At 36.9% G+C, this 21,718-nt stretch overlaps 2 protein-coding genes across 5 annotated transcripts; both read left to right on the plus strand.

Annotated features, from left to right (window-relative positions):
- The first annotated feature begins 49 nt into the window (after positions 1-49).
- On the plus strand, positions 50-8,999 carry LOC107753841 (neuroblast differentiation-associated protein AHNAK-like). 4 transcript variants are annotated; one of them, XM_016570105.1, is made up of 6 exons: positions 50-346; positions 906-972; positions 1,355-1,404; positions 1,717-1,810; positions 1,998-2,167; positions 2,248-8,999. In XM_016570105.1, the coding sequence occupies exons 3-6, from the start codon at positions 1,402-1,404 to the stop codon at positions 8,371-8,373; spliced, it is 6,393 nt and encodes a 2,130-aa protein (XP_016425591.1). In that variant the 5' UTR covers positions 50-346; positions 906-972; positions 1,355-1,401; the 3' UTR covers positions 8,374-8,999. The 4 variants fall into 4 exon arrangements, with proteins under 4 accessions (XP_016425591.1, XP_016425590.1, XP_016425592.1 ...); XM_016570106.1 differs by lacking the exon at positions 906-972 and having other exon boundaries at positions 53-346; positions 2,248-4,686; positions 5,395-8,999; XM_016570107.1 differs by lacking the exon at positions 906-972 and having other exon boundaries at positions 138-346; positions 2,248-3,147; positions 4,057-8,999.
- Positions 9,000-14,038: 5,039 nt separating this feature from the next.
- Positions 14,039-20,831, plus strand: LOC107753881 (WAS/WASL-interacting protein family member 2-like). Its single transcript, XM_016570149.1, has 6 exons — positions 14,039-14,216; positions 14,307-14,435; positions 16,549-17,172; positions 18,111-18,329; positions 19,966-20,067; positions 20,149-20,831. Exons 1-6 carry the CDS (start codon positions 14,039-14,041, stop codon positions 20,193-20,195), a joined length of 1,299 nt encoding a protein of 432 aa, XP_016425635.1. The 3' UTR covers positions 20,196-20,831.
- The last annotated feature ends 887 nt before the right edge of the window (positions 20,832-21,718 follow it).

Genomic DNA, 21,718 nt, shown 5'->3' on the forward strand with positions numbered 1-21,718 from the left:
ACGTTTTCCAACTTGTATGAGTCATATGGGTTTAACTCTATTTTATAACCATTCCTTTTGATTTACTCCCATCAATCTAGAATTAGGGAGAGGTTTGTTTTTGTTATGTCACCCTGCCTCCAGTGCAGAACAGGCAGTGATGCTGAAGCTTTATGAGGTATTCGTTTGGCCTGGTTAAACCAGTTGGTCCACTCTTCAAGTGTATTACTTGCCGCAGTGAGAATACCATCAACAGTGAGAAGAGAACAGAGGTAAACACGGTCTCATCCAGTGAAAACTTGTCTTCAGCATGGCACATTATCACTGCTGACACTGAACAAGGATTTAAAAGCTCACTGGATACAAGGTAAGGTTTTTCTTTGCTGTTCAAATTTACAACAGTACTTTGGACTGAACTCTGTTGCGTAAAACAGCCCCTATGGTACTTAAAGTAAAGTTTGGTTGTTTAGCAAGCACAGGTGTACAGCTGTTTTTGTTATGTATGACTATACAGCACTCGCACAGGTTATGCTGATTTAATTGTGTTTTTACTGTCATTTAAGAGTGGTTTAATGTATTAATATTACAAACTGCACTTAAGTTGGGTATTAAAGTATTGCACAGGGACAGTTATAAGATATTTAAAGTTGTGAATTTGTACATTAACATTATAATTTCTTTGGGGACCACTTTTTCTAAATACTGTTACTGTCTATTACTCTGTCATCAAAAAGAATGTTTCTGAAGCCCACTTTTAGGTCCTCTACCTGTAATTTGTGTTTACTGTAAATATACAGGTTAATAGATCATATACTGTAGATGATAGTTAGTAATTAGATGTTTTTGAAACCTGTTTCAATGAAATGAGACAATTAAATCATTTTAATAAATAGTTGAGCAGATTATCAAAATATGTGCCCTTACAGATGATCATGGGTGCATCTGGTACCTCTACGATTTCGCATGTTTAATACAGAGGGTGTGGTTAACAAGGTGAGGTCTGTTCAGTTTCCTTTGTCTGGCCTAACCTGTTCCTAACGCCCTCGTTGCACTATCCCTGAACAGTTCCTTGAATACCTCAGTTTCATCAGTCTGCCAGTGGGATAAATGCAGATGTTTCGTTAAGCATTAACGTCTTTAAGGATGAATTGCACACCAAGATAGATGCCCTTGTGCCAACTGGCAAAGTGTAAAGTAAATTTAAAAGAAGTTAGTGTTGTTTGCTCAGTCTTGCTTCATTTTGAGGCAAGGGCTTTTTTTCATTCAGTGATGTTCATAGTTGTTCAATGATGTTCACAATTACATGTGTCAATAATAATTAGCACTGAAACGTTGGTGTCTTGCTGCTGCTGAATCATTTCTTTTGCATCAACAGGTTTGAGATTTGGAGGATTTTCTTCACTGTAAATATATACTAGTGAAATGGTATGATATCTTTATTTTATCCAATTTGTATCTGAACTATATTTTGTGTACGCATTTTGTGTGATCTATCAAATATATTTTTAAGTTCATGTGCTTGCCATTATTAGGAATAAATGCTAAATAAATTATTAATTAAATATTAGTAGTGCAGTTGGCAGAGGTTTATGTTTATCACAAAAAATCTTTAATTTCATAATTTTAATAATTTAACATTTTAATAATTTAATAATGAAATTTTTTTCTATGCATGCATTTAATTTCAAGAAATATGAAGAAAAAAAAAACACCATGATATTATCTTGTAACTTGCAGGCTCTTCGAAGAAGCCTCTCTGACAGCCTGCTACTTGAAGATGACAATGTGTCTGTAGAGGGTTTGGAATACACAGACCTGCACTTGCATGAAGGTACAGTTTCGTGACTGTTTGAATATGATTTTTTTTACATGTCATTGTATATTAATTGAGCTTTAGATTGCTGGTTCACTTTTACTGTGGAGAAAATGGCTTGACATTAACACTGATATGGTGGAAATTTAAGGATAACCGTTTAATAATAGACTAAATTTCACGCTACATTACATTTCAATTTAAGATGATGAAATTGTGGGTGCCAGTGGTCAGTTTGAACTAAAGAGGAATGAACAAAAGAAGAATGAAGCTGTGGACATTTTAAAGTTGATTGATAATGACAAGGGGATAACGAAGCATGGTATGAAATCCAGCAAGAGCTTGGAAAGCCTGGATATCAAAGCTCCAAATGAGGTCTGTGTACATCACATTGACATTTTTTTATCTCATGAAACCCCCAAACAAATTAATTTACGATTCAAATGTTTCAACAGGTGTGGAAAGATTCATATGACAAGCTCTTCAATGCTAAAGTCAGGAAATTCATGAAAGGAAATAAAACTGTTAAGGAAAACAGACATGGCATACACAATGGGCCAGTGACAACCCAAACACTTGACCGCAAAAGAGGTCAAGTAAATGTGTCGGCTTTACTTGAGAATGCCGATCGAATGCGTCTCACTCCATATGAAACAGAATTTGACAATCAAGTGGGGCCATTCATGGTCCATTATGATGCCAAGGATTCTACAGGTGAATATGACTCTGAAATGTTAGTACAAGGATCTGACCTGCTGAGATCAGCAAAGATCAAAACCAATATTTCAAGAGATGTTCCATCGCATCATTCCACAAAGAACTTGACCAGTGTTGATAGGGAAATCAACATGCGTGGTGGAACATATACAGATCCAAAAATAGATGTTGGTATTAATGCACCAGATTCAAATCTTACACTGACAAATACCCAAGGATCTCCTGTGATGCACCTCACAAAAGGACATTTTAAAGGCCCAAAAGCAGTGCTTAATTCTTCTGATATGGATATGGATGTACCATCGGTTAATGTCAAGAAGCCAAAATTTAAACTGCCAAAGTTTAGCCTCTCTGGAAACAAGAATACAGACATCAGTTATGATGGAAGTATGAAGGGGTCAAAACTGGCATACCCTGAAGTAGCTGCAGGTTTTAATGGTTCTGATATACAAATTGATGGACCAAAGGCTGATTTCAAAGGTCTAAAAACAGACCTTCCAGACATGGAAATGTCATCTGGAAAACTGAAAACGCCCACTTTCAGCATGCCTAATTTTGACCTGTCAGGACCCAAAATAAAAACACCTGACTATGATCTGTCCGCTCCCAAATTTAAGACAGACTTTGATTCACCAGACATCAACATCAGAGGTCATAAGCCAGATATCACAGGACCTGACATGGATGTTGATATTCCTGAAGGTACATATAAAGGACCAAATTTCAAGAAACCCAATCTTGACTTAAATGCACCTGATCTCGGCATAAATGTTCCTTCTGGTAACCTTAAACTGCCAAAAGTTGGCTTCTCTGGTAGCAAGCCAGAAGAAACTGATCTTAAAATCAAATCTCCAGACCTGAATCTCAAAAGCCCCAAAATTAAAGGAGGAATCGATGACATGGACCTGACTCTGCCTCAAACTGATGTGAAAGGCCCGAACCTAGATATCAAATCACCTGATGTCGATGTTAATGGCCAATCAGGTAAATTGAATATGCCAAAGTTAAAGATGCCCAGTTTTGGCCTGTCAGGATTGAAGGGGCCACATATGAACATGGATGCTGACATTGATAAGCCAGACCTCAATCTGAGTGCATCAACTCCCAAACTAAATGCAGGGATAAATAGTCCTGATATTGACATTCATGGACCTAATGTTGATCTCAAAGGTCCAAAAACAGATCTTACGCTTCCAGACATGGACATGCCATCTGGAAAAATGAAAAGGCCAACTTTCAAGATGCCTGATTTTGGTCTCTCAGGACCTAAAATGAAAAAGCCTGACTATGATCTGACGACTCCAGACATGGATCTTTCGGCCCCAAAGTTTAAGGCAGATTTTAATTCACCAGATATCACGGCACCTGACGTGAATGTTGATTTCCCTAAAGGTAAAATTCAAGGACCAAATTTGAAAACACCCAATATTAACATGAATGCACCTGACCTCGACATAAATGCTCCTTCGGGTAAACTGAAGCTGCCAAAATTTGACATCTCTGGTAAAAAAGCAGAAGGGCCAAATCTTAAAATCAAATCTCCAAACCTAAATGTCAAAATCCCCAAAATAAAGGGAGGAATCGATACCCCAGACATGGATCTGACTCTGCCTCAAACTGATTTGAAAGGCCTAAACCTAGATGCCAAAACACCTGATATTGATATTAATGGCCCTTCAGGTAAATTTAATATGCCAAATCTAAAGATGCCCAGTTTTGGCCTGTCAGGTTTAAAAGGGCCAAATATGAATGTGAATGCTGACACTGATCAGCCCGACCTTAATTTGAGCGCATCAACTCCCAAACTACATGCAGGGTTAAACAGTCCTGATATTGATGTACATGGACCTAATGTTGATCTCAAAGGTCCGAGAACAGACCTTACTTTTCCAGATATTGACAAGCCTTCTGGAAAAATGAAAATGCCCAATTTAAAGATGCCTAAGTTTGGTGTCTCAGGACCAAAAGTAAAGATGCCTGACTATGATCTAAAGACCCCTGAAATGGATCTGTCAGCTCCAAAGTTTAAGGCAGACTTTGATTCCCCAGACCTCAACATTAAAGGTCATAAGCCAGATATCACAGGTCCAGACATTAATCTTGATTTCCCTAAAGGTAAATTTAAAGCACCAGACTTAAAGGCACCCAATCTTGACATGAATGCACCTGACTTCGACATCAATGCCCCTTCAGGTAAATTGAAGCTGCCAAAATTTGGGTTTTCCGGTAGTAAGCCAAAAGGGCCAGATCTTAAAATCAAATCTCCAAAGATGAATCTCAAAAGCCCCAAAATGAGGGGAGGAATAGATGCCCCAGACATGGATCTGAATCTGCCTCAAACTGATTTAAAAGGCCCGAACCTAGATATCAATTCACCTGATATTGATATTGATGTTAATGGCCCTTCAGGTAAATTTAATATGCCAAAGCTGAAGATGCCCAGTTTTGGCCTGTCAGGTTTGAAAGGACCACGTATGAATGTGGATGCTGATATTGATCAGCCCGACCTCAATCTGAGCACATCAACTCCCAAACTAAATGCAGGAATAAATAGTCCTGATATTGATGTACATGGACCTAATGTTGATCTCAAAGACCCAAAAACAGACCTTACTCTTCCAGACATTGACAAGCCTTCTGGAAAAATGAAAATGCCCACTTTAAAGATGCCCAAGTTTGGTGTTTCAGGGCCAAAAATAAAGACGCCTGACTATGATTTGAAGACCCCTGAAATGGATCTGTCAGCTCCAAAGTTTAAGGCCGACTTTGATTCCCCAGACCTGAACATTGAAGGTCATAAAACAGATATCACAGGTCCAGACATGAATCTTGATTTCCCTAAAGGTAAATTTACAGCACCAGACTTAAAGACACCCAATCTTGACATGAATGCCCCTTCAGGTAAATTTAAGCTGCCAAAAATTGGGTTTTCAGGTAGTAAGCCAAAAGGCCCAGATCTTAAAATCAAATATCCAAAGCTGAATTTCAAAAGCCCCAAAATGAAGGGAGGAATAGATGCCCCAGACATGGACTTGACTCTGCCTCAAACTGATTGGAAAGGCCCAAACCTAGATTTCAAATCACCTGATGTTGATATTAATGGCCCATCAGGTAAATTGAATATGCCAAAGTTAAAGATGCCCAGTTTTGGCCTGTCAGGTATGAAAGGGCCAAATATGAATGTGGATGCTGACATTAATAAGCCTGACCTTAACTTGAATGCATCAGCTCCTAAACTAAATGCAGTGTTAAGTGGTCCTGATATTGACTTAAATGGACCCAATGCTGATTTTAAAGGCCCCAAAACAGACCTTACTCTTCCAGACATTGACAAGCCTTCTGGAAAAATGAAAATGCCCACTTTAAAGATGCCCAAGTTTGGTGTCTCAGGGCCAAAAATAAAGACGCCTGAATATGATTTGAAGACCCCTGAAATGGATCTGTCAGCTCCAAAGTTTAAGGCCGACTTTGATTCCCCAGACCTGAACATTGAAGGTCATAAGCCAGATATCACAGGGCCAGACATGAATCTTGATTTTCCTAAAGGTAAATTTACAACACCAGACTTAAAGACACCCAATCTTGACATGAATGCACCTGACCTTGACATAAATGCCCCTTCAGGTAAATTTAAGCTGCCAAAAATCGGCTTCTCGGGTAGCAAGCCAAAAGCTCCAGATCTGAATCTCAAAAGCCCCAAAATGAAGGGAGGAATCAATACCCCAGACATGGATCTGACTCTGCCTCAAACTGATTTGAAAGGCCCAAACTTAGATATCAATACACCTGATATTGATGTTAATGGCCCTTCAGGTAAATTGAATATGCCAAAGTTAAAGATGCCCAGTTTTGGCTTGTCAGGTTTGAAAGGGCCACATATGAACATGGATGCTGACATTGATCAGCCCGACCTTAATTTGAATGCATCAACTCCTAAACTAAATGCAGGGATTAATGGTCCTGATTTTGACATTCATGGACCTAATGCTGATTTCAAGAGTGCAAAAACCAACCTTGCATTTCCAGACATGGACATGCCTTCTGGAAAACTGAAAATGCCCACCCTCAAGATGCCTGATGTTGATTCCTCAGGACCCAAACTCAAAACATCGGGCTATGATCTGAATACCCCTAAAATGTATCTGTCAGCTCCAGAGTTTAAGGCAGACTTTGATTCACCAGACCTCAACATCAGAGGTCATAAGTCAGATATCACAACCCCAGACTTGAATGTTGATTTACCTAAAGGTAAAATGAAAGAACCAAATTTCAAGAAACCCAATCTTGATTGGAACACTCCAGACTTTGACACTGATGCACCTTCAAGCAAATTTAAACTGCCAAAGCTGGGCTTCTCAGACAGCAAGCCAGAAGGACCTGATCTTAAAGTCAGATCTCCAAAGCTGAATCTCAAAAGCCCAAAAATAAAGGGAGGAATCGATACCCCAAACATGGATCTGACTCTGCCTCGGTCTGATTTGAAAGGCCCAAACCTAGATATCAAATCACCTGATATTGATTTTAATGGCCCTTCGGGTAAAATGAATATGCCAAAGTTAAAGATGCCCAGTTTTGGCCTGTCAGGTTTGAAAGGGCCACATATGAATATGGATGCTGACATTGATCAGCCCGACCTTAATCTGAGCGCATCAGCTCCCAAATTAAATGCTGGGATTAATCGTCCTGATATTAACATTCATGGTCCTAATGTTGATCTTAAAGGTCCAAGAACAGACCTTACACTTCCTGACATGGACATGCGATCTGGACAAATGAAAATGCCTGCTTTTAAGATGCCTGATATTGGTTTCTCGGCACCCAAAATAAAGACACCTGACTATGATCTAAAGACACCTAAAATGGACCTCTCGACTCCGAAGATTAAGACAGAATTTCATTCCCCAGACTTCAGTATCAGAGGTCATAAGCCAGATATCACAGCCCCAGATATGAATGTTGATTTCCATAAAGGCAAAATAAAAGGACCAAATTTCAAGAAACCCAGTTTTGATGTGAACGCACCAGACTTTGACATTGATTCTCCTTCTGGGAAAATGAAACTCTCAGGAAACACGCCAGAAGGAACAGATGTTAAATTCAGCTCTCCAAAGATGAATCTTAAAACCCCCCAAATTAAAGGAGGAATTGATAGCCCTGATTTTCATGGGCTGAGGTCTGATGTTGATTTTGGTACCTATACACAAATGCATGCTAACAGCTTTGCAGTCCCAAGAGGTAAAACAAAGGCAACCATAATGTATGGTCTTGATGCTCCCTCAAGAGACGTCAGAATACCGACTCATCAGAAATATAGTGCCCCAGAATTTAACATGCAGGACCCCTATTATGACTTGAACAGAGACATGGAAGTTTCAGGAAAAGCTCAGTGGGCTACAATGCAAAAACATGTCTCTGGCCAGACCAGAATCTCTGGAGTGGGTCCAACATCTTCAGATGTTTACTACAATGATATGTCTGGGGCATTCAGGTCAGGACATCATAAAACAAAAGCAAGTAGCTTTGATATGGATGGCAACTGGAACAATATATCAGTGCCTAAATTTCAAGTTTCAAGAAGTAGAGAAAATGTAGCTGTGAGAAATTCAAATATGGGAATGAATACCATGCAAAGATCAGGTGATAATGCAGGTTATTATAGGAAGATGGTTCCTAGACGTTATTACACTACTGATGATATATGCTACACTTACAAAGGGATGCCTAGAAGAGATGGATGGGGCAACGGGCAAATTGACCATAGTCGCAGACAGACAATGAGACATCTGCAAATACATGCGATGGATCTGGAGGTTCCAGAAAGAACTTTGAAAGGGTCGAAATTTAACGTTCTTAAACTAATGTAGGATCATTAAAAGAAAGGGATGTGGGAGACAAGAATGAGCTTGTCCTTAGCAATCATGTTTACAGGGCTGATAAGAACGAATAGCATATTTAAAACTATAAAAACTTAGAGTAGATACTGTAAATGTGCTTGAGCAAACTTAAAACTGATGAACAAGCCTTTCCCTAAAGGAGATGTTATTGAAATGTTAGCATAAACTTGCACTTACAGTATCATAGATCATTAGGTTATAACTTTTTTAAAGAGTTTATGTACTATATGTATGTGACAATATTATGTGGATCTTGCCTGATTAAATATTGTAAATCATATATATTTTGTAAATTATGTAAAATGCAACAGTAATGTATAAATACAGTGTGGATGAAATATACACATGTAAAAAGTTTTGTCTGGAAAACAGTTTGTTTGGATAATATCTCGTTTCTTGCCAACTTTTTGTTTAGTTTTTGCACATTTTTAGTGCTCATTGATACAATAAGGTACACGTAGGGGGATTTGTTTTGATGGATGTATATAAATAATTTGTGAAATATTCCTACTGACATTGTTGCTTCAAGATACAAAAGCAGTTGTTGTAGAATACTTCAAATGTTATGCAATTAAAATATACATTACAGTGTACCATTTTCTGAAGTGGTTATTTTGAAAACTTAAAAAAAAACCTTGCTATAAAGAGTATTTGCTCATTATGACAAAATCTGCATATACACTCTTAAAAATAAAGGTGCTTCACGATGCCATAGAAGAACCTTTTTTTTCCCTAAATGGTTCCATAAAGAACCTTTAACATCTGCAGAACCTTTCTGTTGCACAAAAGGTTCTTTGTGGCGAAAGAAGGTTCAATGGTTCCATAAAGAACCTTTAACATCTGCAGAACCTTTCTGTTGCACAAAAGGTTCTTTGTGGCGAAAGAAGGTTCTTCAGATTATAAAAAGGTAAGAAAGAGATGGTTCCTTAAAGAACCGTTGACTGAATGATTCTTTGTGGAACCAAAAATGGTTCTTCTATGGCATCGCTGTGAAGAACATTTTAAGCACCTTTATTTTTAATAATGTAAGAGTAGTCAGTCATGATAATTTAAAGGCCAACCTGGCAAAACTGTTTTGCATACAGAAAGTGGACAGCAGTGTTGGTATTCTTTATAAACATTCTAGCCCATGTGTTTAAGAATTGACCATAAAATTAGGCTATTGTTTGACATGAAAATCTCAAAAGATTCATACTTAAAAGATAGCAAATTAGAGCAAAGAAATGTACGATTCAAAATTTCCCATGGACTTATTTGCATTCTAAATTGTGATTGGTCTTGTGTCTGTCATCTATTTGCAGACTGAACACATTTTGCACTGTACAGATTCTTGTGTGCTGCTGACTTGTCTGTTTTTGGAGGTGTGGCCTGGAGGGTGGAGCTTTATCAGGTGTTGTTGTGATTGTGGGCATATGTGTTGGAACCCCAGTGTCATGTGTTAGTCCTGTTCTCTCTCTCCTTCACTGTACGTCATTTACCTGAGATACCAATGGATAATTCTAATTTATATAAGTGATGTTAAAAATACTTGTAGGCTAAAGTCATGGAAATTAATTGGTCAAAAAGCGTTAAAACTCTGAAACTCAAGTATGTAGCCTAAAGGCTTGGGTCTAAATGAGCGAAACCGTTTTAAAATTCGTTTCAAAAGCAAATCGACTTATAGACCTTTTGTTGTTCAAAATTACTTGTTGAAAATATGATTAGTTTTGACTTTATGGTTAATTTGACAAATTATTAGAAACAGTTATAAGTTATTAGAAATAGGCTACCATAAAGTTCCTGCAGTCACCAGTGTCGTGAAATAAATAAATAAAACAACGAGGTTAGTTACAATAAACTACTGTTGAGTTTTGGCAGATGCTACAATCTGATTACCACTGCAGCGTGACGCTAAAAGGTTAGCCGTGTAGTTGCAGGTCTTGCCTTCCGGATGCAATCGGATTTTTTCGGCCTCGTGCCTCCATTTTGTACCGACTCGGTTATTTCCGGGATTTCGTAGAACTGGGTTCGCTAAAACCCAGTGGTCCACCTCTGGAAGATTACCGCCCTCAAACACTGGGCAGCAATGTTATTAGCAACAAGACATCCGGTTTTGTGAATCTTTGCCTTTCGTACTTTCGTTTCACGCTGTGAACTGTTGGGAATAAGTTTACAGAGTTGGCAATAACCAGCCATTATGACAGCGGACCAATGTAAGCTTTCTTACGACTAGTTACCAGTTTTTCGGTGGTCAGTCAGACAGCGGGTCATCGGCGAAAGAGCAGCTGGTTACTGCTTAACATTAATGTTGTTTGGGACAGGATCTCACATCGACCGACAGGTAAGCTTTGCTAACGTCTTAACAGCCGGAATAATCAAGTTGACCTATTTGTTATTTAACTTACCGTTCTTATTACGTTTTTAATGAATACACAAGTGACTTTGTGCAAAGTTTGTGCACATATACTGTTTCACTGGGGTTGTTTTTATTAATTAGCGAGTCGTTTAGACCGGTTTTGTGAACCGGTACAACCGATTCACTACAAAGATCCGACTCAAAAGAACAATTCGGTTACGAATCACCATCATTTGCGTTGTTCACAACATCGTTATTTCAAAAGTTTTGGTTTTACCTAATCCATACCTGTACGTGCTTGAACCTGTATTACATTTCACGACTCTCCAGGATCTTGTATGGCATGGCAGGTATAGTCACTTAGTCTGTGTACTGTTCAAGACAGTATTTGTTGACTCAGTTAGGCATGATCATAATGTTAAGTAACACATAGACAACACATCATTTTCACAAACTGGTTTGGCTTCTTCCATTATTAATTTCCTTCGTTTTACTGTAAAATTACTGTCAGCGAAACAAGATTTAATTCTATGTACACATTGGTCTGACATGGCAACGGTTTATGATACTGAGCATAAATCGTATGCTCCAAATGTGGTATTTGTAACTGTATTATGCTTTTAGAGACAAAATCTTTTAAAGGGCCAAACAAAAGTATACCTTGTGAGGTCTTACAATGATTGCTTTAAGTGTAACAGTTTATTGAAGCTTTAGACAAAATATTAAAAAAGTTTGCATATGTGTTTTACAGTATGTTTAGTATCATATCTGGTAAATCAAACTTGTATGACCATAAAAGCTTGATTCATCAGATATGATACATATAGTATGATATTGGAGAATATGAAGTGTACAATTGATGAGGAAAATAGAGCAATTTTATTTAGAGACTCATACTGAGCAAATATTTGGTGCAGTTACTGATATTTATATTATGATGATATTTATTTATATACAGTATTAGTAAAATATTAGTTGTCACTCCATATCTTCTAATAATATGTCTTGTTAAGATGATATTTAAATGTTTTGTTTTATGATCAAAACTTTGTAGTTTTAATTATGGGGGACAAAACATATAATACAATGTTATATAATAATGATTTGGAGATGTACAAATAAACTTTTCCCAAAATCCTGATGTATCGTATTTGATACTTATATTTTAACCTGATTATGGATCTTATGTTTACTTGATTGGATGTTTTTAGAATTAGCCTATACTAAAAGGCCTTTTACTTGCTAAAAAAGTATAAACTATCAATCAGACAACAGAAGGCATGTAGAAGATTGTGTGCAACAGCATTTTCTGCAAAGTTTTGATCATGTGGATAATGTAGACGGTTTAGAAATTCAAGTTTCAAATATGATACTAGGCTTTATAAACACTTCTGGTCATAAGACATTTACATTTACAACTGCCAAGCAAAAATGTACATACGACATCAAGTCTGAACTTTCCTGTTGATAACTGTGTAAAATACATCAACTACTTTTTTTCCTAGACTTGTCAGTGGCAAAAGTATATTTTCTCACAAAATGATTTTTGACACCAGGCATTGTTTTTGTGGTCTTGATGTGAATCTTGGGTTCCAGATCAGTTGTAGCCGGCTGTCAGTTTAAGTGCAGAATCTTTAAAGACTAAACTCCTACTTCCTTACGTTTTTCACATGTGCTTTAATGCGTACCACAAACAGATTCTTGCAACAGTTGGGTGTAATAAACAAGGCCCTTGTCAGATTTGGTAAGGCTGATTAAAGCAGAGATAGTTGTTTGCCTGTTATGCCTGTTGTTTGCAATGTGAGGAATGCCAGGTTTGTAGTGCATTCAATACTGTTAAAAGTCATCATTTTCTCACTGTCAAGTTGTTCGAAATCTTTATGGATTTCTTTCTTTGGCTGAACAGCACAGAAGATATTTTGAATAATGTTGTTTTCACCACTGTGGAAATCAATGCAGACCATCAACTGTTCAGTTACCAACATTCTTCAAAATATCTTCTTTTGTGTTCAGTATAAGAAGCTCACAAAGACCTCCAAGAACAACTGGAGGGGGAGTAAATGATGACAGAAATGTCTTTTTTTCCATTGTGTTTCCATTGAGATTTGTATGGAAGCCCGTTTCCGCCACTGAATAAAAAATAAAAAAAAGGTTATTGCGACTTTTTATCTCACAATTCTGACTTTTTTCACAGAATTGTGAGATATAAACTCGCAATTCTGGCTTTTTTTCTTAGAATTGCATGATATTATAAACTCACAATTGCGAGTTATAAAGTCAGTCATGCGAGATATAAATTCACAATTCTGAATTTTTTTCTTAGAATTGCATGATATTATAAAGTCAGAATTGCGAGTTATAAAGTAGGGATATGCCGGTATCAAATTTTCATGTTGCGGTTAATTGATCATGCTTTTATCACGGTGTACGGTATTATCACGATGTTGAAATTTAGTTTTAAAAAGTGCTGTCATAATACAGTATAACAGGTTTAATAACATTTTTCTTATAACAACAATAACTGAACATTTAAATGCAATAAAGCAATACAGAAAAATTAATATTTAAACATTCTAGATTAAAGCACATGTGCCAAGATCTTTAAAAAAAAAATTTATTCAAATAGGTCTCATATAGCTTTAAGAACTTTGTTTTCAAATGTTTATACATTTTAATCAAATTTTATATATATATATATATATCATTAGGTTTAATTAAGAAATATTGTTTTATATATTTTTCAAAGTAGTTTTTCGACCAAAAAAGTAAATTATTAATTTAGAAATATAATTTTTTAGTTTATTTCCTAAAATATCATTCATATGATATTTGATATATTTAACAACAACAAAAAAAAAGTTATCATTAGATTTTGGAGTTTGGAGAGTGACACTATTTGTTATAAAAACAATAATAATAATCTTATAACTTAAGAGACTGACTTTGACACAGAGCCATGAGGGTCTGCAATTGTATGGAATAAATGTTTTTTTTTCTGCATGTTGGTTTCACCATATAACTTTCATTTAGTGGGCATTTTTTTATATTATTGAGCATTAAAGCATTTGTTACTTTTTTTTCCCAATAAATAATAATAAAACATTATGTAATTATGTCAATTATGTATGTCTTAAAAAAACAAAATGATTTATTCTTGAAAAAAGTTTTTCGTATAATTTTCAGTCTTTATGCCCCACAGAAAATATCAAAATGAATTTTAATTTCAGAAATTCAGAACAAATTTTGTCTTAAAGCGAAATTCAAGTCAATGAAATGCATTTTTAATGTATTTTTAAATAAATGAATAGATCAGGCTTTTTAACATACAAATGTGTTGACTTTCAGGCAAACACCACACCTCCAAAACGAAGTCGAGATGACGGTAAAGGAAGAGGAGCTCTGCTGTCAGACATCTGCAAAGGCACTAAACTGAAGACGACCAGTGGGGTCAATGACAGAAGTGCACCTATCCTCGAAAGTACGTCATCTGTTGTGCACTACCGCTGAAAATACAATTAATTGTTTGACTTGACCCAGCTAACCATTCAATGTTTTTTTTTTTTTGCAGAGACTGGAGGTCGAGGTGGCAGTGGTGGAGGTGGAGGTGGAGGAGGAGGAGGATTTGGAGGTGGTTCAGGGCCAATGGCCATGGGAGGATTGTTCAGTGGAGGAGTGCCTAAACTACGACCAGTTGGAGGTATGTTTCCCTTTCACAGTGAGTAGTGCAATGGTGATTTTTATTAAGGTTGCACAATAAAAATGACTTTTTCAACTTTTTTTTAAAATAATTTTTTATAAGGGATGCACTGAAATTTTGGCTGCCAAAAATTATCGGCCGAAAATGCCATTTTTGGTTTTTAGCCGAAAGAGAAAAATGGCAGAAAATATGAGTCAAATACATGTTGTATAATTAAAAAAAAAAATATTCAGTTAAATATTAACATATTTTCGGTCTAATTTTATTGTTTTACTTTAAATAAAAGTGTTTTATTTTTAGGGATGCACCGATACCTTTTTTTCAGAACCGATCCAATCCGATCCCAAAAGTTCTGAGTATTGGCCGATACCGATCCGATACCAGCCCAGTTTTTTTTTTATCAATGTAGAATTTCTATACTTCTGTGTGTTGACCTGATCATCACTCTTTTGAAAAAAAATTGAAGTATCTTGTGGACGAGTATAGTGACCCATACTCGGAATTTGTGCTCTGCAATTAACCCTTCCAAGTGCACACACACAATGTGAACACACACCTGGAGCAGTGGGCAGCCATATTGCTGCGGGGAGCAGTTGGGGGTTCGGTGCCTTGCTCAAGGGTCCCACCTCAGTCGAGGTATCGAAGGTGGAAGAGAGTGCTGGTTATTCACTCCCCCCACTGACAATTATTGCCAGACCTGAGACTCGAACCCGCGACCTTCGGGTTCACGTCCGACTCTCTAACCATTAGGCCATGACTGCTTCCCCTATGGGAGGGGGGGACTATGGTGCTGTATTTTTTATGGTGCTGTATTTAACACATTTTGTGTGTTAAATACAATCTACTAAATATAGACAATTTCATTTTAAAGAAAAATAACAAATGAAAAAATATATAATCATAATCTATGACAAAAATACTATTATAAACTAGGTTAATGAATAATTCAGCAGCAGAAGTTATTCTGGAAAAATCATGAGTGCACAATACTTTTATAAAATCTAAACATTTAGTGAGGAACAAATAAAATTGAATAAGTGTAGGACTAAATCTGGTAAATTCTTTGAATTGTTGTAAAATACATTCATGAAAAACAAGTAAATATATTTATATATAAATATATAGTATAAAATTAAAATACATTTCTTTTAAATGTATAGCACAGTGATGGAGGCAGCAACATATGATAGATAGGACAGAACAAGAAATGCTATTAATGTTTCATTGCGCAAAAGTATTATAATATGAAAGGCTCAATACAGAGCGGCACAAAGCACATATGCACATCCTGTGCACAGAATGATGCGCTTGAAGCAAAACGAAGTCACAGCGCAGAGAGGCCTTTATTCACCCCCCAGAGCCATGTGAGGCACATTTTAATATGGGTGGATGCGCTTTATTTGACTACTTTTGGACTGTTGAACAAAAACACCCGCCCATGCCATTATAAAGCTTGGAAGAGGTTGGACAATTTTTAATATAACTCCGATTGGATTCGTCTGAAAGAAGAAAGTCATAAACATCTAAGATGCCTTGAGGGTGATTAAAACATGGGCTAATTTTCATTTTTGGGTGAACTAACCCTTTAACAATAACAGAGAATAGTATACGCACAATATCGGATTTGGATCGGTCTCGTCTGACTGATACCTGATTCGGCAGTAAATGCCAGTATCAGAGCCGATACCGATACTAAGTATCAGATCGGTGCATCCCTAGTTATTTTATTGACTTGTATTTTTTAATTCAGTAACATTAAGTCAAATTAAAAAGTCTTACCAAATATTACCACATATTTATTAAAAAGCATTTTCAGTTTCAGTTTTTGGCCAAGTGCATTCAGAATTTTCAGTTTCAGTTTCGACCCAGAATTTTTGTTTCGGTGTAAGCCCTAATTTTTATTTTCTATGAAGATGCACTACCTCACAAAATCATCATACTAACTCTAGAATGATTCATTCTTACCAATTATGAAGTCAAATGACCAAAATGTATTTTTTTCATTTCATTTGCAGTATATATTGCAGGAAAAAATATTGCAATGTCACTTTTCTCCCAATATCGTGCAGCCCTAATTATTATCTCAAACTGTTTGATTAATGTGTCCACACAGACAGCTCTGTAGGACGGTCAGCACTGCGGCCGCCTGGCTCTCGCCCTGCGGTCTCTCGTGGCACGAGTCATTCTGAACCGGACGGATCCGGTCGTGGTAATGGAGGCCGCTCCTCACCTCCAGAACAGTCACGAAATCAACGTCCCTCCGTGCCAGACGTCTCCAAACCGTCTGCTGCCAGCAGCTCCTCAAAACCCACCAACTCCGCTCCGCCTCCACCCCCGCCATTCAATCGCGGTGGCAACCGCGGGCCCTCCTCAGCCCAACAGGGTTCTGGGGCACACAGTCGTGAGAAACCCCTTCCACCACCGCCTGCAAGCAAGGGGCCTCCACCGCCGCCATCTTCTGCTCGGGATGGGCATCCTAGACATCCCCCTCTTTCATCTCGCTCCTCTTCATCCTCCTCCCCTTCCTCAAACGCACCTCCACCTCCTCCTCCTTATCGTCAGCCGACTAATGCTGCAAATGGTGACCCGGCCCCCGAGTTGCCAAAGAGGCGAAACTCGCTGAACAAGAGAAGCCATGGCAATGCTAACGTCCGTAGCCAGGCTCCTCCTCCACCCCCTGCCCAGCAGAACAGACGACCCCCGCCGCCATCACGAGATCCAGTGGTGCGCAGCACAGGTAAAACACAAACTGAGAACTCTCTCACTATAGACCTTAGTCAGGTTTCTGACAGGAATGAAACAAGGCTGTGAGGCTAGAAGTAAAGTGCGTTCAGTGGATTGTACCGATTGTTCGGTTGACGAAATGTCTTTCCAAAAAAAGCTTTCAGTAGACAAAAGCTTCATAAAACAATTCTGAAAGTTGTGAGTTGTGAAAATGACATGATCTAGGACTGTTAGGACAGTGCATGTTAAGCCTGTAGGTCTATCCGTCACAGCCTCAATTTCATCTGCATTGAATTCAACATGGCGTCTAACCTGACTAAAGTCTATAGAGTGCATTAGTGCCTGGCCACTTTTTCGACGGCCTTGTTTCCTGAAGTATAAGGTTTTTAAAGTGTTTGTTAAAGAGTTATAAACCATGAACCAAACCAACCAGCTAGAAGGTGTATCAAAGTATTTGAAAATTTGACAAAAGGGCTGTGTACTTAAAGGCTTTAAGACTTTTTTTGAAGCACTGCCAGTGGCATAATCAAAATTCAAACAATAAATAAATCGAAAACTATTAACTTTATTGATTTAAAGACGTTTAAAGATGTTTTGTTATATAGAAACAATATATTTTACATACATACATGTGTGTGTGTGTGTATATATATATATATAATATATAACATACTGACTTCTATGCTACAGTACCAATTCTTAAAATTTGTTGCACTGAAATATCAAGAGGCGGCTTGTGGCCAAACTTTACTATGACCGGTTTAATTTATCGCCTGACAACATGACTCCCTGAACAGTATATAGAATTAAATTACCCAATTACCAAAACTGAATAGGTTTTTGAAATAGGTTTCAAATGGAAAAAGAACTAAATGAAAAATTTTTCATGAACTGTTCCTTGAAATCAAGGGTTTTCAAGTAAATCTCATTTAAAATGAAGTGTTCATTCAGCTCCTCAGGTTCCTCCTCCTGCAATTCGTAACGGGGTTCGAGAAACACCACCCCCTCCGCCTCCTTATCGCGGCGGGCCACAAACGTCTTCTGAACCCCCTAGTCGAGGGAAGCCCCCTCCTCTGTCCTCTGCTGGACGTCAGCATTCAGGACATGCACCTCCTCCTCCTCCACCTCTGCGCAATGGACATGCGTCATCTGCCCCCAGGTCCTTTCTTGGTGAGTTCCATCAGTTCAGTTCATTCTCTTAGTTGCTCATTTGTTTGTTTGTGGGAAGTTCCCGTAGATCAGAACTTTGATTTCCGAAGTGGATCTGTAGTCTACTGTGCATCAGCACATGAAAATAACCCTGGAGTCAAATGAGCTCTCAGTAATAATTCAAATGCGGCCCACTTATTTCCTCATTACACCCGTCAACAAAGCCTTCTCAGAACGCGGAGATAAGTAGTTCTGAAAAATAAGATCATCATTTTACTCGTGACCTGTTAGTGATCATTAATTTACCAAAAAAACAGATTTCTTTATGTATTTCATACAGGTTTCTCAAACTCTTGGGGATTTGTGAGGGAACTGCAGAGGGTTCATGCATTACTAAAATGATAAAAATGTCAGATTAAAATAAATAGAGCTGCAAAATTGAAATGATGATATAGTTTAATATGATTATGAAGTCACAAAAGGCTGTATTTTAGTCTGTTCATTTACACGTGAGCAGCTCATGATCCAGGGTTTTCAGTGTCTCGTGTGGCTTGGTTCACACTCCAAACACAAACTCCATCTCTGAATGTTGCTTAGAATGTGCGTTTAGGAAATTGAAATTGCAATATATGACAAAATACTTACAATATATTTTTTTGACCAAATCATGCAGGCCTCTACTGTAAATAAATAATTTTAAAACCATCAAAATAAACTTATTTTATTTGTTTACCCGCATGCCATGTGACAATAAAGCAACATCAGAAACCCCTGAACATCCAAATGTGTTGGTAAATTACTGAAATATTAAAGGGGTCATATGATGCGATTTCAAGTTTTCCTTTCTCTTTGGAGTGTTACAAGACCCAGAAAATGTTTTGTCAGAAGGGTTCAGCTGGGGAAAATCCTGGGAATCTGTGGGATGGAGAATGTAGCTAAAAAAATATCATCTTTTTGATTGGATTATTTTTCCATCAGAAGAATTGCAATTTTCACCAAACAGTTTTTGCTGCTTTATATTGTTAATTTCAAAGAACAGCATTTTTTGTAACATAAAATGTCTTTACTGTCACTTTTGATGAATTGAATACAAGTGATTAATTTCTTTACTTGCCCCAAACTTTTAAACAGCTGTTTATCACAGTTTCCACAAAATACTAAGCATCACAACTGTTTTCTGTTTGAATAATAATAAATTATCATTTATCATTATAAATGATAATAAATTATCATTTATAATATATTATTACATTTTATCATTTATTTATATAAAGAACAGTTATTTTTAATTATAATTACAACATTGTTTTTTTTTTACAAATAAATGTAGAGTTAGAGACTTTTTTTCTTTTTTTTTTAGTGTACACTGTGAATATTGTATGTATTGCTTTTAATTTTTAATGAAGCTTTAATCCGCAAAAGACTGGAATAGATGGATTATAATTATTTTTCAAATTCAATTTCAAGTTGATTCATATGATGAACTAGCAAAAGAATTTATGAAAAGTTCTTCCAACCGCCACATGCTAAATTAAATGAATGTGCTCATCTTGACATGGCAGTTAAACATTAGCATATGCAAAGCTACTTGTCCACTAGGTAGTGCATAGAATAGATAATGTTTTCTATTTATAAAATGTTTGACGTCTCTTCTCAGGTGATTTTGAGTCCAAGTACGACTTCCACCCTATAGAAGACCTTCCCCCACCTGAAGAATACAGACCCTTCCCGAAGATCTACCCCAGCCAAAGCAATAAGGGTAAAGACCTTACTTTGAACTTTGACCTATCATTTCTCCATAAGATGAACACATTTCCTCATGTCCTCTTTATCTCTCCAGCTTTAGTGAGAGGTGCTCCTCCACTGCCTCCTGTTGGAGGGAAGTGAACACTGTTCAGGGAAGAGAAGGACCAAGAAGAGATGACACAAACACATAAATATGTACGCATATGCTGTATATATTTACGTGTGTTTGCCACACAAACATTAATTGCACCTACAAATACATCAAATAACGTGACATCTTCCTTAGGGCAACACTATAAACATCTACATGATCTCTGATCCAAACCACTCCAGAATGCTGTACCTCTAGACCTGAAAATACTGTGCAATATTCCTGTGCTGCCTAGAAATGCACCTTTTAATATCGTGTCAGATGACAGCGGCACAGCAATGCGAGAGCAGACAACTCCAGTTCACATGAAGCTAGATGTGTACATTCCATCTGTTTCTTACAGCAACCAAAGTTTTTTATTTAATGAGAATGTGCAGCACTTGTGGATTAGCGATGACTATGCATATCAGACACAAAGTCTGTATTTCTCTGGACAATCATGTAATTGTATGCATTTTTATTCTTTTTTTTTTTTTTTTTTCAAATCAGTCGGGAATGAGTTAAATTCTGAACGTCTTTGCTTACACTACAAAGGTCACGAAACAGCCTTGTTTCTTGTTCATTTCACAGTTGTTTTCCTCATCACACTACAGAGTCAAAAACTATGATAGCCAACATAGAGCTGATTTAAAAAAAAACAAAAAAATCAGCTCCATACTGAATTTAAACTACGTTTTTACTGACCAAATATACACTAAGTGCCATCGAAGACTTGGTCTTGTTGGACAGCTGTGTTTTTTTTTTAAACCATATACAGATTCTCCTGCTGGGTACCAATGTTTCTGGGTCATTTACACATTGCTTTTCATCATTCGTGTTTTAAACCTAAACTGAATTTCAGGAAATACATTTTAGTAGATTTTGTACAAAACACTACAAGTTTTCTAATGGGCGTATTTTAATTCTGTGACATTGTATTATATGTTATAAAGTGACCAAGTATGTTAATATTGTTCAGGCACTTCTGGTCATTAATATAGAAGCTATTAATTGGGATTTGGTGACCAATCAGTCTGACTTGTAAATGTCATTTTATCTGTTTCTGAATGTTAAAATATGTGTAAACATAATTCTGAAATAAAAGGTGGGAGTGGGAATTAATGTGCTGCTTTATGATAATGGTATAATATAAATGTGTTGATCTTTGTTAATACACATTGCTTTATAATTAGTCTTTTACATTAACACAAAATATTTAGTCACTCCTTGCCATGATTAACCAGTTAGACTGAGGTATAACACTGTCATACTGATGATGCGCACACACACACACACACACACAAAACAACTCCGGGTTATTGTCTATATAGATTAATCTTGGAAGAAATTTGACTTCAGATTTCTTTAAATGTCACAACAGACAAACAACATAAGAAAACAAATGGATAAAAATAACTAAATCATGAAAAGGGACCTTCTTGTCACCCATTTGTAATAATTTTTTAACACCCTTAACATACAATATGAAACGAGATATCCTGTAAATGTATTTTGATAGCTTAGTTGAATAATT

Source organism: Sinocyclocheilus rhinocerous, unplaced genomic scaffold (assembly GCF_001515625.1).
Source record: "Sinocyclocheilus rhinocerous isolate Xijiao unplaced genomic scaffold, SAMN03320098_v1.1 scaffold711, whole genome shotgun sequence".
In the NCBI taxonomy this organism is placed as follows: Eukaryota; Metazoa; Chordata; class Actinopteri; order Cypriniformes; family Cyprinidae; genus Sinocyclocheilus; species Sinocyclocheilus rhinocerous.

Bases quoted from the DNA above. Each gene is read 5' to 3' on its own strand.
- LOC107753881 (XM_016570149.1), top strand. From the start codon at position 14,039: ATGAATAGATCAGGCTTTTTAACATACAAATGTGTTGACTTTCAGGCA. The intron at 14,217-14,306 runs GTACGTCATCTG...TTTTTTTTGCAG, and splicing joins AAGTGCACCTATCCTCGAAA to AGACTGGAGGTCGAGGTGGC. The intron at 20,068-20,148 runs GTAAAGACCTTA...TTATCTCTCCAG, and splicing joins CCCCAGCCAAAGCAATAAGG to CTTTAGTGAGAGGTGCTCCT.
- LOC107753841 (XM_016570105.1), top strand. The intron at 1,811-1,997 runs GTACAGTTTCGT...TTTCAATTTAAG, and splicing joins AGACCTGCACTTGCATGAAG to ATGATGAAATTGTGGGTGCC. The intron at 2,168-2,247 runs GTCTGTGTACAT...ATGTTTCAACAG, and splicing joins ATATCAAAGCTCCAAATGAG to GTGTGGAAAGATTCATATGA.